We start from the raw sequence: 15,886 nt of genomic DNA, 5'->3' as shown, positions 1-15,886 counted from the left end.
CCCTGCAAGAGTACAAGTAGCATCTAGTCTGTTGTAATTTGGCAACTTGATAGGAGAAGTTCAGAGTCTCCTGAGAATATGAGAAAATCAGGATTTGCGTGCTTATTAAAGTAGTTAAAGCTGCTGAATGAAATAGCCAGTCTTTGGGCTCCCTCAAATCTTCCCAGTTTTCCCAATTATAGAATGCATTCACTGTGCCATTCACATAGAAAGTGCCACATCTGCAAGTGGGATTAACAGGTGATACAGCCTCTCTTTCTATTCAGCATACTCAAAAGTCTGGCGCCTTCTGGGTTTTTTCATTGTTTCTGTTTGAACTCTCTCACCGCAGCTGTGTCGAAACGCCTTACAAATCCTTTCCTTATGGCCTCCACCTTAGCCTTGCACCAGAATAGAGAGATGATAGACCCAGACAAGTTCTGCAGCCTCTGCCATGCGACTTTCAACGACCCTGTCATGGCTCAACAACATTATGTGGGCAAGAAACACAGAAAACAGGAGACCAAGCTCAAACTAATGGCGCGCTATGGGCGGATGGCGGACCCTGCTGTCACTGACTTTCCAGGTGAGAGGGCCTAGCTCACATCCAGAGCTGGACCAGGGCTTGCCCCCTGGGGCTCTCTGGACCTGCCGACGTTGTAGTTTTCCTCCCTAGGTCTTGTAAGTAGGGTTTGCAAACTCAGATGCCTACAGAAACCAGACGAGAAATTTAAATGAGTGAGAGCCAGGAAGGGGATGTGGACAGCTGAAGAGTGAATGCCACTGCTAGTCAGTTGTAGATGGTTGTTGCCATATCTTTCAGGTTTTCAAAAGACTCTGGAAAGCCAGATTTATATAGAAATCCCTCTGATTTTTAAATGTGTAACTAAAAATTTTTAAGTCCAGCCAGGCATGGTGGCTTATGCTGTAATCCAAACACTTTGGGAGGCCAAGGTAGGAGGATCACTTGACCCCAGGAGTTCGAGACCAGCCTGGGCAACATAGCGAGACCCCATCTCTACTAAAACTTTTTAAAAATTAGCTGGATGTGGTGTCACATGTCTGTAGTTCCAGCACCTTGGGAAGGCTGAGGTGGGAGGATAACTTGAGCCTGGGAGGTCAAGACTGAAGTAAGCTATGTTTGTGCCACTGCATTTCAGCCTGAGTGAGAGCCAGACCGGGTTTCAAAAAAAAAATTTTTTTTTTTGAGACGAAGTCTCACTCTGTCTCCCAGGCTGCAGTACAGTGGTGCGATCTTACTTCACTGCAACCTCTGCCTCCTGGGTTCAAGCAATTCTCATGCCTCAGCCTCCTGAGTATCTAGGATTACAGGCATGTGCCACCCTTCCTGGCTAATTTCCGGCTAATTGTTTTTGTATTTTTAGTAGAGACAGGGTTTCACCATGCTGGCCAAGTTGGTCTTGAACTCCTGACCTCAAGCGTTCCACCCACCTTGGCCTCCCAAAGTGCTGAGATTTACAGGTGTGAGGTTCTGATCTAATCCTCCTGTAATTCCAGCTACTTGGGAGGCTGAGGCAGGAGAATCCCTTGAACCCAGGAGGCAGAGATTGCAGTGAGCTGAGATCATGCCACTGCACTCCAGCGTGGGAGACAAAGTGAGACTCTGTCTAAGCCACCTATGCCCAGCCAAAGAAAAAAATTATTTTTATTTTTGTTTATTTATTTTTTAAGAAAGACAAGGTTTCACCATGTTGGTCAGGCTGGTCTTGAATTCCCAACCTCAGGTGATCCGCCCGCCTTGGCCTCCAAAGTGCTTGGATTAGAGGCGTGAGCCACCATGCCCAGCCAAAAAAATTATTTTTAAACCCTGTGTAAGTCAAACCTGTCTACAAGCCAGATTGGGCCAAGGACCCTCGGCAGATTGGATCAGAACCTCATGTTCTGATAGTTCTTACTTTATACCTCCGCGTAGGTGAAACCCTGAGAGAGAAAAGGTTGCTTCCTATCAGCAGAATTTAGACCCCTACATTAAAACTTTGTCTCCCCCATTCTCTGGTTGTGGTTATATTAAAGAGATACCGGTACCAAGAAAAACTACTAAAACTGTACATACACATGGTCCCCAACTTCCTATGGTCCAACTTCATGATTTTCCAACTTTACAAAGGTGTGAAAGCTACAGATGTTCAGTAGAAACTGTACTTCTCCTGCACTGCTAGGCAACAATTTGTAATAGATTTATCCAGATGTAACTGCATTGTAAGTCAAGGAACATCTGTAGAGAAAGAGAGAAAGCATTGAAATCTTCTCTTGACTTGCAGGATCCATTTACCATTCATTGGTAAAGGATGAATTCCTTGCTTTTATCTTTTTTTTTTCTTTTTTTTAAGAAACAGGGTCTCTCTATGTTGCTTAAGCTGGTCATGAACTCTTGGGCTCAAGTGATCCTCCTACCTTGGCCTCCCAGGATGCTGTGATTACAGGCATGCGCCACTACACCCAGCCTGCTTTTATTAAGCATGCATTTAAGTCTTGCTCAAAGTATTTGTGTATTTTGGTACTTTTAATGCTGTTTTAAAATGAACATTCCTGGGACAGGCGTGGTGGCTTGTGCCTGTAATCCCAGCACTTTGGGAGGCCAAGGCAGGTAGATCACAAGGTCAGGAGTTCAAGACCAGCCTGGCCAAGATTGTGAAACCCCATCTCTACTAAAAATACAAAAATTAGCTGGGCATGGTGGCGGGCGCCTGTAACTACTTGGCTAGCTGAGGCAGGGAATAACTTGAACCCAGGAGGCAGAGGTTGTAATGAGCCGAGATCACACCATGCACTCCAGCCTGGGCGACAGATAGAGCAAGACTCTGTCTCAAAATCTAAATAAAATAAAATAAACATTCCTTAAAGTTGACTGGAAAGGTGGTCTTCCTTATTTTGAGACTGAGTCTCACTGTGTCACCCAGGATGGAGTGCAATGGTGTGATCTTGGCTGACCGCAACATCCGTCTCCCAGATTCAAATGATTCTCCTGCCTCAGCCTCCCGAGTAGCTGGGACTACAGGCATGTGCCACCACACCTGGCTAATTTTTGTATTTTTAGTAGAGATGGGGTTTCACCATGTTCACCAGGCTGGTCTCAACTCCTGACCTTGGGTGATCCGCCCACCTCGGCCTCCCAGAGTGCTGGGATTACAGGCGTGAGCCACCATGCCCCACTGGTCTTCCTAATTTTTTAACATTTAACTTTAAATATATTGTAACTCATCAGGATTTTTTTTATAACATCACCAACATAACACTTAGGGGAAAAACTAAAATGTAGGGACCATTTCTAATACATTAGGGTAATTTAAAAAGACCTGGAAGAAATTCAGTCTTCATGAATATTATACTGTTAAGAGAGGACAAAAGGCGGGGCATGGTGGCTCACACCTGTAATTCCAGCACTTTGTGAGGCCAAGGTGGGTGGATCACGTGGTCAGGAGTTCGAGACCAGCATGACCCACATGGTGAAACCTTGTCTCTACTGAAAATACAAAAATTAGCCGGGCGTGGTGGCACGTGCCTGTAATCCCAGCTACTTCAGAGGCTGAGGCAGGAGAATTGCTTGAACCCAGGAGGCAGAGGTTGCAGTGAGCTAAGATCATGCCACTGCACTCCAGCCTGGGAGGCAAAGAGAGACTCTGTCTAAAAAAAAAAAAAAAAAAATTCACCTTAATGTTAGTTTTGCTTACATGTGTTCTTGTTTGCTATGAATTCATTGGGAGAAAATACTTACGGCCTTTTTACTGTACATTCCAATTATATTCATAAAACATTTCAAAATCTATGTGTATTTTAACATTTTGTGACATACTAACACATTTTAGAATATACTAGTCCCCGCCTAATCCATAGAAGATACGTTCCAAAACCCCCTGTGGATGCCTGAAATGGCAGATAATACAAAACCCTCTATATATACTATGTTTTCGTATCTGAGAACCGAGTTGCCTAAGGGACTAATGAGAAGATAGCACATAGAGTGTGGTGAACAAAGGGATGATTCGCATCCTGAACAGGGTAGAATGGGATAGCCTGAGATTTCATCACTCTACTCAGAATGGCCAGCACTTTAAAAAACTTGTGAATTGTGGCCTGGAGCGGTGGCTCACGCCTGTAATCCCAGCACTTTGGGAGGCCGAGGCGAGTGCATCACCTGAGGTTGGAAGTTCGAGACCAGCCTGATCAAGATGGAGAAACCCCATCTCTACTAAAAGTACATGGCGGTGCATGCCTGTAATCCCAGCTACTCAGGAGGCTGAGGCAGGAAAATTGCTTGAACCCGGGAGGCGGAGGTTGCGGTGAGCCGAGACCACGCCGTTGCACTTCAGCCTGGGCAACAGGAGCGAAACTCTGTCTGAAAAAACAAACAAAACAAAACTTGTGAATTGTTTATTTCTAGGCCGGGTGTGGTGGCTCACACCTGTAATCCAAGCACTTTGGAGGCCAAAGTGGGCGGATCACCTGAGGTCGGGAGTTTAAGACCAGCCTGACCAACATGGTGAAACCCCGTCTTTAAAAAATAATAATAATAAAAATAAAATTGTTTATTTCTGGAATTTTTTATTTCTAATTAATTAATTAATTTTTGATTTAGGGTCTTGCTCTGTCACCTATGCTGGAGTGCAGTGGCACAGCTATGGCTCACTGAAGTGTCAGCCTCTCAGGCTCAAGCATCCCTCCTACCTCAGCCTCCCAAATTGCTTAACTACAAGTTGCCACCACATCTGGCTACTTTATTTTTTGTAGAGCCACAGTCTTGCCATGTTGCCCAGGCTGGTCTCAAACTCCTGGGCTCAAGCGATCCACCCATCTTGACCTCCCAAAGTGCTGGGATTGCAGACATGAGACACCACGCCTAGCCTGGCTTTTTTTCTCTCTCTCTCTCTCTTTTGAGATGGAGTCTTGCTCTGTCACCCAGGGTATCGTGCAGTGGTGTGATCTAGGCTTTCTGCAACCTCTGCCTCCTGGGTTTAAGCAATTCTCCTGCCTCAGCCTCCGAAGTAGCTGGAACTACAGGCTTGTGCAACCATGCCCAGCTAATTATTTTATATTTTTAGTAGACACGGGGTTTCACCGTGTTAGCCAGGATGGTCTCAATCTCCTGACCTCATGATTCACCCGCCTCAGCCTCCCAAAGTGCTGGGATTACAGGCGTGAGCCACCATGCTCGGCCACAATTTTTTTTTGAAGACAGAGTTTTGCTCTTGTTGCCTGGGCTGGAGTGCAGTGGTGTGATCTTGGCTCAATGCAACCTCTGTCTTCTGGTTTCAAGCGATTTTCCTACTTCAGCCTCCCAGGTAGCTGGGATTATACGTGCCCACTACCATGCCCAGCTAATTTTTGTATTTTTAGTAGAGTTGGGGTTTCACCATGTTGGCCAGGCTGGTCTCGAACTTTTGACCTCATGATCCGCCTGCCTGGGCCTCCCAAAGTGCTGGGATTACAGGCATGAGCCACTGCGCCTGGCGGCATTTTTTATTTCATATTCTTGGACTGCAGTTGACCACAGATAACTGAAACCCTAGAAGGCAAATCTGCAGATGGTGAGTGGGGTGTGCTGGCAGTGCTACTGTAATAATTGCATAGTATAATCTATTACTCCAGAACAGAAAGACCTCAAGTGAGGTTAACTAATTCATTTTACTTAGATTTCTGGGTAAAAACTGGTTCTATAAATTAAGAAATAGAGTAGCTTCTTTATGGTAAAGATACCTTTCTGAAAAGTAAACAGTTCTATTTAAATTTTACTAATATGTTAATTTTGCTACATATTACTATTACATATAATGTTTACTAATACGTAGATTTTTTTTTTCTGAGACTTGAGTCTCGCTCTGTTGCCCAGGCTGGAGTACAGTGGTACAACCTTGATTCACTGCAACCTCCACCTTCTGGGTTCAAGTGATTCTCCTGTCGAAGCCATTGAGTATCTGGGATTACAGATGCCCGCCACCATGCCTGGCTACTTTTTGTATTTTTAGTAGAGATGGGGTTTCATCGTGTTGGCCAGGCTGCTCTCAAACACCTGACCTCAGGTGATCCGCCTGCCTCATCCTCGCAAACTGCTGGGATTACAGGCGTGAGCCATTGTACCCGGCGCTAATACGTAGATTTTTGTGAGACTTCATATAGCTGTCCCTGAAAATTTGGGGCACTAAGAGAACTTCAGAAAGTTACTTCATAAATGTGTGGAAACTGGAAATTGATTGTATATCTTTGGTAATAAAAAGATAATGTCAGTGTTTTCAACAGAAAATATTGACCCTGAGTCACAAAATAAAGAATCTGGTCCCAAAGTCTCATACTGTAATAATAATTATAAACATCCTGGTGTCCAGTCTAGAAAGACTTGGTAGGGTAAAAGTATTACCTTGCTTTTCCAAAGGTTCTGTTTTCATTTTCTTGACATAAATTTGGCCCTGTTGAGTCCTTTTTAATTTGAACGAGCAACGTATCTCCCCCTGCCTCAGGAATAATTTTCCGATTAAAATAAAAAACTAGGGCCGGGCACAGTTGCTCATGTGTGTAATCCCAGCACTTTTTGAAGCTAAGGCAGGCAGATCACTTGAGGTCAGGAGTTCAAGCCCAGCCTGGCCAACGTGGTGAAACCCAGTCTCCATTAAAAAAAAAAAAAAATTTGGCAGGTTGCGGTGGCTCACACCTGTAATCCCAGCACTCTGGGAGGCTGAGGCAGGTGGATCACTGAGGTCAGGAGTTTGAGACCAGCCTCACCAACATGGCGAAACCCTGTCTCTACTAAAAATACAAAAATTAGCCCGGTCTGGTGGCACACACCATTACCCAGCTATTCCAGAGGCTGAGGCACAAGAATCGCTTGGATGGGAGGTTGCAGTGAGCTGAGATCTCACCACTGCAGTCCCGCCTGGGCAGAAAAGCTAGACTCCGTCTCAAAAAAAAAAAAAATTAGCTGGACATGGTGGCATGCACTTGTAGTCCCAGCTACTTGGGAGGCTAAGTCAGGAGAATCGCTTGAACCTGGTTGCAGTGAGCAAAGATCACACCACTGCACTCTAGCCTGGGTGACAGAGCGAGATTTCATCTCAAAAAAATTAAAAATAAAAAATTAGTACTGAATGGAATGTTCATTTTATGCTGATTATTTCAAGTTTTTAAATACATAGAGGAAAGTATTATAGAAAGACCTCTGTCTCTGGTTGGGCGTGGTGGCTTACGCCTGTAATCTTAGCACTTTGGGAGGCTGAAGCGGGTAGATCACCTGAGATCAGGAGTTCGAGACCAGCCTGGCCAACCTGGTTAAACCCTGTCTCTACTAAAAATACAAAAAATTAGCTGGGCATGTTGACAGATGCCTGTAACCCCAGCTACTCTGGAGGTTGAGGCAGGAAAATCACTCGAACCCAGGAGGCAGAGGTTGCAGTGAGCCAAGATCGTTCTGCACTCTAGTCTGGGTGACAGAAGCAAGACTCCGCCTCAAAAAAAAAAAAAAAAAAAAAAGTGAAAGAGTGTAGCATACTGAAAGCCAAGGGCTGGGGAAGTTTGAAGAAGGCAAGAGGCACCAGTTCTGTCATATATTCTTTGAGAGGTCAAATATGAGGAGGCCTAGTGAACATCCATTTTGTCCATTAAATGTATTAATTTTATTTATTTTTTTTTGAGACTGAGTCTCACTCTGTTGCCCAGACTGGAGTACAGTGCTACAATCTCATCTTGCTGCAATCTCAGCCTCCCGAGTAGCTGGGATTACAGGCGTACACCACCATGCCTGGCTAATTTTTGTGTTTTTAGTAGAGACAGGATTTGCCATGTTGGTCAGGCTGTTCTCGAACTCCTGATCTCAAGCAGTCTGCCCACCTCAGCCTCCGAAAGCGCTGGGGTTACAGGTGTGAGCCATTACGCCTGGGCTGTCCGTTAAATTTAAATGCATGGAAGCCACCACTGGCCTGGGAAAGTGTGTGTGTGCATGTGTAATGGGGTAGGTTACAAAGGGATTGAGAGGCAGGGAAATGCAGAAGCAAGTGTAGATAGCTCTTTCAAGAGGTGAGGCAGCAAAAGAGGAGGGAAGAAAGGTGGTACCTAGAAAGGGAAATGGGATGAAAGACCAGACAGCTGGAGACAAGTGGCATTCTTCTGCTATCGGTGCTTTTCTAAATAAGCCACTTTTAAAAAGCAGCTGTAGTGACTTCATAAAATCACATAGGCAAAACAGAATACCAGACATGTAAAAACAAGCAGATGGAAATTTATTACTGCGTAAATAGGACAAATCTATTTTTTTTAGAAGCACCAATAATTCTCCAGTTGCCCCCAAGTAATTATTTGAATCCAGCTTACAGATAAGCAAATAGTGTGCTGAGATCTTGTACCTCGAAGGGGGCATAGCAGCTTCCAGAGACCTGCAGTGTAGAAGGAGAAACAGGGGCTTCACAGTCAGATCAGAGGGCAAGCCCCAGTTCTGACACCAGGAAAACCACTGTACCTCTCTGAGCCTGGTTCTTGCTCTGAAAAGTGGTGATAACTACCTCACTGGCAGGGCGGTTATAAGAATCCTACGACATACGAAGTTCTGGCATGGTGTCTAGTGCTTAATAGATACTGAGTGAGCTTGGTAATCTGGGCATCAGTGACTCTTAACCATTAGTGGTTGTCATGCCCATACCAGCCCCAAGTACCACTCCTGACCTTGGGAGGAGTGTGGTTCTACAAGTTCATTATATCTTTTCCCTGGTAGTGTTAAAACATGATACTGACCTTTGATGTCTACCAAGGACCTTGCAGCTGAGTGTGGTGGTGCATGCCTGTAGTCCCAGCTACTTGACTTGGGAGGCAAAGGTGGGAGGATCCCTTGAGCCCACGAATTTGAGGCCCGCTGGAACAACATAGTGAGACCCTGTCTCAAATTTATAAAAGTAACATTTCTTTAAAAAGGGTTTAAAGAATTTACAGAATTCTGATTGCAGTAATTTCCCCTTAAATGTTTTAAAGGGATGTGCCTTCCAGGAAATACCTGAAGATACAAAGGAAATAAACATAACTAGGAACGTTGGTAACTTGAGTAGCGGGTTTGTTGGTGTTCTCAATAGTTGCGGCTGCCGTGGAAGGCTGTTTAAAAGATACCCTAGGCTGGGCACAGTGGCTCATGCCTGTAATCCCCAGCACTTTGGGAGGCCGACACGGGTGGATCACAACGTCAGGAATTCAAGACCAGCCTGGCCAACATGGTGAAACCCCATCTCTACTAAAAATACAAAAAATTAGCCGAGCGTGGTGGTGCACACCTGTAATCCCAGCTACTCAGGAGGCTGAGGCAGGAGAATCGCTTGAACCTGGGAGACAGGGGTTGCAATGAGCTGAGACTGTGCCACTGCACACCAGCCTGGGCAACAGAGCGAGACTTCGACTCAAAAAACAAAAAAGATCCCCTACACTGCTCGCTCTTTGTCAGCATGACTGTGGAGCCCATAAGAGTGAAACCGTGATAGTGATACAAGCTCACATTTTCAAGCTCTTACTGTATGCCAGGTTTTTTGGAGATGGAATCTCGCTTTGTCACCCAGGCTGTAGTACAGTGGTGCGATCTCAGCTCACTGCAGCCTCTGCCTCCTGGGTCCAAGCAGTCCTCTGCCTCAGCCTCCGGAGTGGCTGGGATTACAGGCGCCCGCCACCACGCCCAGCTAATTTTTGTATTTTTAGTAGAGACAGGGTTTCACTATTTTGGCCAGGCTGGTCTTGAACTTCTGACCTTGTGATCCACCCGCCTCGGCCTCCCACAGTGCTGGGATGACAGGCATGAGCCACTGCACCCAGCTGCTTTTGTTTAAATCATTATAATAACCTTATGAGGTTGATGCTAGTATCAACCACATTTTATAGGTGAGGAACCTGAGTCTCAAAGGAGCCCCACTTTTACATATGAGGAAGCCAAACCTCAGAGACATTAAGTATCTGGCCTGTGGTTCCACAGTTAAGAAACGGTAGGACTGAGATTTGAACCTAGGTGACCTCATTCAAAAGCTGTGAGACTTTAGGGTGGCAAATGGTTCAAAAAGTGCCAGAGCCAGAAGGGCCCTTGAAATCACGTGTGCAGCTCCTCGTCTTGCACAGCTGGCATCTGGCATGTTAGGGGTACAGCGTTTGTAGTCAGCCAAGCTGAAGTTTGCCACTTACTAGCTCTGTGTTCTTGGACATCTGACTGTCTTTTATTTTCCTCATCTATAAAATGATTTTCACAGGATCATTATGAGGCACAAACAAAATTATATGAAGTACATGATATTTTTTTAACTATCTCCAGTAATGGATATAAGCAAGAAGTACATGATTTATCAGGCATTTGGTAAATAGCAGCTATGTTTATAATAAGTACTACGATTATAAGTTGTGGGGCCAGGCGCAGTGGCTCACACCTGTAATCCCAGCACTTTGTGAGGAGACCAAGGCAGGCAGATCACCTGAGATCAGGAGTTCAAGACCAGTCTGGCCAACACAGTGAAACCCCATCTGTACTAAAAATACAAAAATTAACCTGGCATGGTGGCACGCACCTATAGTTCCAGCTACTCAGGAGGCTGAGACAGGAGAATTGCTTAAACCCGGGAGGTGGAGGTTGTGGTGAGCCAAGATCGCACCATTGCACTCCAGCCTGGGCAACAAGAGCGAAACTCCATCTCAAAAAAATAAATAAGTTATGGTATAGTTGGTTTGAGGTTAAGAAAAAAGGATAAGAGGCCGGGCGTGGTGGCTCACGCCTGTAATCCTAGCACTTTGGGAGGCCGAGGTAGGTGGATCACCTGAAGTCAGGAGTTCAAAACCAGCCTGGCCATCATGGTGAAACCCCATCTTAAAAAAAAATAAAAGATAAAAAGAAAAAGGAAAAAAAAAAGAAAAACTTAGGGTAAGAAAGGAAGGGATCTAGCCAAGGTCACATGAAAGCAGAAGCAGGAGTTTAGTTCCCTATCCTGGCTCTTCACTGACTACTGGACCATGTGGGAAAAGCCACTTTGTCATTGGAGTAGAGTGAGAGAGGGTTCTGTGAATCCCAAGGTAGGAAGACAGATTGATTTTCATAACCAGCGTTCTCATTAATTACTGTTACTGCAAGCCCTAGGAGAGTGACACCTTCCCAGAGATCGCTCAGTGAAGGGCATCCTTAATGAGGCCACTTAGCACAGTCCAGGTAGAAAAGACAGTTACACCAAATGTCACCTCTTTGCTCTGTCATTCTTCTGTCACTCAGCGGACAGCTAGTCTGGGCCAGGCTCTATGCTGGGACTGGGAACACAGGAATTAGGATGTTCCCAACCCGAGGAAGCACATAGGCACGCAGTCTGTGCCTCCTGAGCCCTGTGACCTCTGGGTTCTCATCAGGGCCAGCAGCCTCACCTCGCCTCACCTGTCAGTCCTCAGAAGGGCATTTGTACAGTCTGAAAAGCAGCCGTCTTCAGGTTCCTTCTTACTGGATAACTAAGATCTTGATTTTGATGTGTTTCAGCTGGAAAGGGCTACCCCTGCAAAACGTGTAAGATAGTGCTGAACTCCATAGAACAGTACCAAGCTCATGTCAGTGGCTTCAAACACAAGAACCAGTAAGTAACCATTTTTTGAAATTCTAGCAGTAACTCAGGACTTCTGCATCAGAACAAAGCCAGGTAGTTCTTGGCTGAAACGGAATCCTGGCAGCCTTTTCTCAGTGAACAGAAGATAAATCATCTAACAGGAACAAATGTCTCCTCTGTATGTATTTCTCCGCCAGCTTCTGCCCAGCCTTTGGACCTGCTGGGCTGGAGGTTTTAATGGAGAAGCATACATGATTTCTTTGGTAGATCCCTAAGAACACCTGGCTTTTCTGTTCTGTAGCACTCTGACTGAGGAAGTGTTTTTCCACTAGCCTGGAGAGCCTACCCTTTGCTGGCAAGAGTTCCCTCTATATATAGGTCATTATCAGATATGATCAGGCCCTCTCATTCATTAATCACGTATTGGTTGAGCATCTGAATGGTGGCCTAGACAGACCCAGACTCTGCTCTCATGACCTTACAACCTGACGGGAGGCTAAGCAAGTAAACAACCAGGAATTGCAGATTGTGATGAGGGTTTTGAAGGAACCAGGTAAACAGGGAGTTACCTCTTCACGGTAATCTTGAAAACAACGGTCATTGTGCCCCTCTTCTATTGCAGGCCGTATGTCAAGCAGATTTTCTCAGGTAATCCTTCCAACCCTGAGAGGAAGAGATAATGATTCCCATTTTATAGATAGAAACAACCAGCATTCTAAGTGGTGATGTGAAGCAGGGTCATGATTCAAATTGAAGCCTGTCTGGCTCACAGCATGCTCCTTCCAAGGTGTCAGGCTCAGAAGTAGGTTATGGGACCGTTGATATGACGAGGATAGGACGGGCCCGGAGGTTCTCCATGCTTCTGTCCCTTCCCCGCTAAGGGAAACATGTGTTATGAGCAGTGTGCCACAACGTAACCTTGGTTTTGGTTTCTGTTTTTGTTTTTTTTGTAGGGAAGGGGTTTCACCATGTTGGCCAGGCTGGTCTCAAACTCCTGACCTCAAGTGATCCGCCCGCCTCGGCCTCCCAAAGTGCTGGGATTACAGATGGGAGCCACTGCAGCTGACCCCAGCATGGGTAGCAGAATCCCCATTTTACAGACAAGGAGACTGAGTTTTAGGCGGGCAAGTCGCTGAAATAATTGCTTTGACTTTAGTCATTTGTTTTGCTTTGCTCATTGAGCTGAATGATTTTAAAGGTGATGGAAACGCAGGGTGTTGGTGTAAGAAAATGTCCTTAGTTCTCTCTACTCTGCCTGGAGTCTCCTTTCTCACACTGTAGATCATCCTCTTTACCTGTGGATATTTTTTTTACTTTGGGGGACTCTAAGGATAGCCTTGGGACAAGCCCCAGCAACTCAGCCTGGAGCTCACACACTGTTCCAGCATGCATACCTCCCTTAAAGTTTGATTGATGGCAGTTACAATAGACAACCTGGAGCCAACCAGAGCCCTGCCCTGGGGCCACCCAGACCTGAAAGTGCTAGTGTTGTTCACTGTTCTCTTGCTAAACTTTCCAGCTATGTGACCTTGGGCAAGTCAATTAGCCTCTAATTCTCCCAGCATGGGCAATGTAGTGACACCCTGTCTACAAAAAATAAAGTTAGCCAGGTGTGGCAGCACGCCTGTAGTCCCGACTACTTGAAAGGGTGAAGTGAGAGAAGAGCTTGAGTCCAGGAGTTTAAGGCAACAGGGAGCTACGATGGCACCACTGTACTCCAGCCTGGGTGACTGAGAGATCCTCTCAAAATTTTTAAAAGTCTCTAATTCTTCTGTAAGGATAAAGCTATGATTTGTTGAACACCTGAGTCAGTCTCATTAAATTCTCAACAAGAGGTCTGAAATTAGGATACCCCCTCCCAACCCCACCTTTTACAACCAAAGAAACCCTAATTATCAGATAGATTAATTGACTTGCCCAGGGTCACTTAGTTACTTGGAGTTAGACCTAGGATTCAAGCCTGTTTTACTCTGAAGCCCATTCATTTTATTCTGCCACTACCAAATGGAATGAGTTTGTATAGGGCCCTGTAGGCAGTGGTTTAGTATAGTGAAAAGGCGTGGGCTACAGTCCTAAATCTACCACTTAAAAACATACTTTGGGCCAGGTGTGGTGCCTTATGCCTGTAATCCCAGCTACTCAGGAGACTGAGGCAGGAGAATCACTTAAACCTGGGAGGCAGAGGTTGTGGTGAGCCGAGATCATGCCATTGCACTCCAGCCTGGGCAACAAGAGTGAATCCATCTAAAAAAAAACAAAACAAAACAAACCATACTTTGGGCCAGCCACTTCAACTTTCTGAACTTTAGTTTCCTTGTATATAAGATGAGGGTGTTGTTTCTCACCTTGCAGAATTGCCACGAGGATGGAATGATTAAAGCTAAGCATCTGGCATTCTGCCAGCCCACAGTGGACCTCAGTGAAGGAAAGCTGCCTTGCCTATTATTCCAAGACCCTAGAAGGGCGCTGCTGTCATTGCAATAAGCCAGTACAGCTGCCACACACTGACCCTGTTCCTTTGTTCCTTCTCAAATACAGGTCACCAAAAACAGTGGCATCATCCCTGGGCCAGATTCCAATGCAAAGGCAACCCATTCAGAAAGACTCAACCACCTTGGAAGACTAGAGGTGTTTCTGCCCAGCGTCCGATGTTGGGCCAGCCATGAGCCAGCTTCCTGTGACTGCTCAGCCCTTGGCTCCCTCTTACTCCTTGTTCTCACCGGGAAAGTACACAGGCCTGAGGCAGGATTGGGCCACAAACAGCCTCTGATTGGTCCAGGCTAATTCACTCCTGCTGCTTCCCTTTGGCAGGGGTCCTGTAGGTCATGATAGGGGAGGCAGGGGTATTGAGAAGCTTGTGGTCTCACGGGGTGGTAGTTTGGAGGATGGCTTTCCCCCTTCCCCAACCCCTCTGGGCCATAGGTGCTGAGGCCCTAGCGACCTGTCTTTCCTCTGAAGGTCAGTTTTGGGCTAGTTCCTGCAACTAAAGAATAGAGATCTCCCTGGGCCCTAGACGTTTCCAGTGAAACCTGGAACTTTTATACCAAACCTGGGCCAGGGCAGGAAACAGAGGAAATCGCTGCTACACGGAAGCTTGGAGCTGATACAACACTCCGCTTTCCCCCACCAAGTGCAGGCTTTCCCGAGCCTCAGACAAGATACGGCCAGTTGTGCAGGTTTCTGCCGTCTGTGAAGTCTCCTCCTGGAGCAATGACACGGTCTTGGTGGAGCATTGCTACCCCTCCTGCCCTGCTCCACAGTCCCTGAATGGTGCTAAGGATCTACAGCACGCGGCAACAAGCTGGGGCTGGGGGAAGCCTCTATGTCCACTGGGATAATGGGACACTCCAATGGGGTTGGGACCTTTCCCCTCCTCCATCAGAGGTGCTCTGACCCAACATCACATGGGAAAGTGACCCACGTGCAAGTCTCCCTGAGGGTTCTGCCCCTAAAGGCAAGCTGCCTCATGCCAGCCAGCTATGAGGTTCATTGCTCCCCTTGACCCTATTAACCCTCTCTTTCCCTTTGTGCAGCAGACCACCTCGCCCAGGCTGCTGTGGTGCTAGCCCTCCCCATCATCCACTAGGCAATTTCTGGGTCCCAGAGAAAGAAATGGAGAGCTGATGTAGGTTTATACAGTGAGGAACACATGTTCCCCAGGCCCCACACCCAGATTTATCTATCTTTGCTGTGTTTTATGGCCTGGGACTGACTCCACAGAGATAGATTTTTCCTTGTAGCTTTGAAGCAAGAATTCCGAGGAGTGTCACCATCAGAGGCTTCTCTTCATGGTGTAAAAGAAGCCCCTAGCTGCTCTCATGGCCTCCTTCCCCCACTCCCTATCCCTTCATCTGTGAAATGCCTTTGCTTTGCATACTGTGTGTGGCTGTGTGTGTGTGTGTGTGGCTGTGTGTGGATGTGTGTGCTTAATGCTCCGTCTCTTGATCACTGAAGCGTCCAAATAAAGAATTACTCCCATGAGCCAGACTGCAACTTAACGAATCTAGGGTTATATTACTATGGGATCTAGTATGTCTGTCTTGACCCCTAACCCCCACCCCACTCAGACCCCCGGGTCCTCAGTAGTCATTTTAGGAGTTGGGACAGAGTCAAGCACCCTGTGAACGTCTCCAAGGTGCCCTGAACTTCAATACAGCCTCATCTCATCCACCTTTTCCTGCTTCTCCTGTCACATAGGGCCTCATGAAGGTCTTTAAAGGGTTTAAGCTGGGTATCTGCTATGTGTTTGAGAGAATTATTCTGACTGTTGTGTAAGAGAATACAGTGGGGTTAGGAAAGGAGACAGGGAGGCCAGTATGACTTTCCAGGCGCATCACTCGGGGCAGAGACCCAGCCTTCTTCATCTCTGC

At 46.3% G+C, this 15,886-nt stretch overlaps 1 protein-coding gene across 5 annotated transcripts in view; it reads left to right on the top strand.

Moving 5' to 3' along the window:
* ZNF346 (zinc finger protein 346) overlaps positions 1 to 15,497 on the top strand; it is a 46,880-nt gene extending 31,383 nt beyond the window's left edge. For 2 of the 5 annotated variants that reach the window (XM_012466417.3, XM_064376595.1), the window contains 3 exons: positions 332 to 565; positions 11,453 to 11,546; positions 14,055 to 14,229. In XM_012466417.3, coding sequence (XP_012321840.1) covers positions 332 to 565; positions 11,453 to 11,546; positions 14,055 to 14,142 — 416 coding nt within the window. In that variant the 3' untranslated portion in view covers positions 14,143 to 14,229. Of the gene's footprint in view, positions 1 to 331; positions 566 to 11,452; positions 11,547 to 14,054 lie in introns of all 5 variants that reach the window. The other 3 variants (XM_012466418.3, XM_012466419.3, XM_021673422.2) reach the window with 3 other exon arrangements.
* The last annotated feature ends 389 nt before the right edge of the window (positions 15,498 to 15,886 follow it).

This window comes from Aotus nancymaae, unplaced genomic scaffold (assembly GCF_030222135.1).
Source record: "Aotus nancymaae isolate 86718 unplaced genomic scaffold, 86718_ANA_hifiasm-v0.15.2.pri h1tg000015l_1, whole genome shotgun sequence".
NCBI lineage: Eukaryota > Metazoa > Chordata > Mammalia > Primates > Aotidae > Aotus > Aotus nancymaae.
The sequence above is the reverse complement of the archived record's forward strand: the minus strand, read 5'-3'. Positions and strand labels throughout refer to the sequence as shown.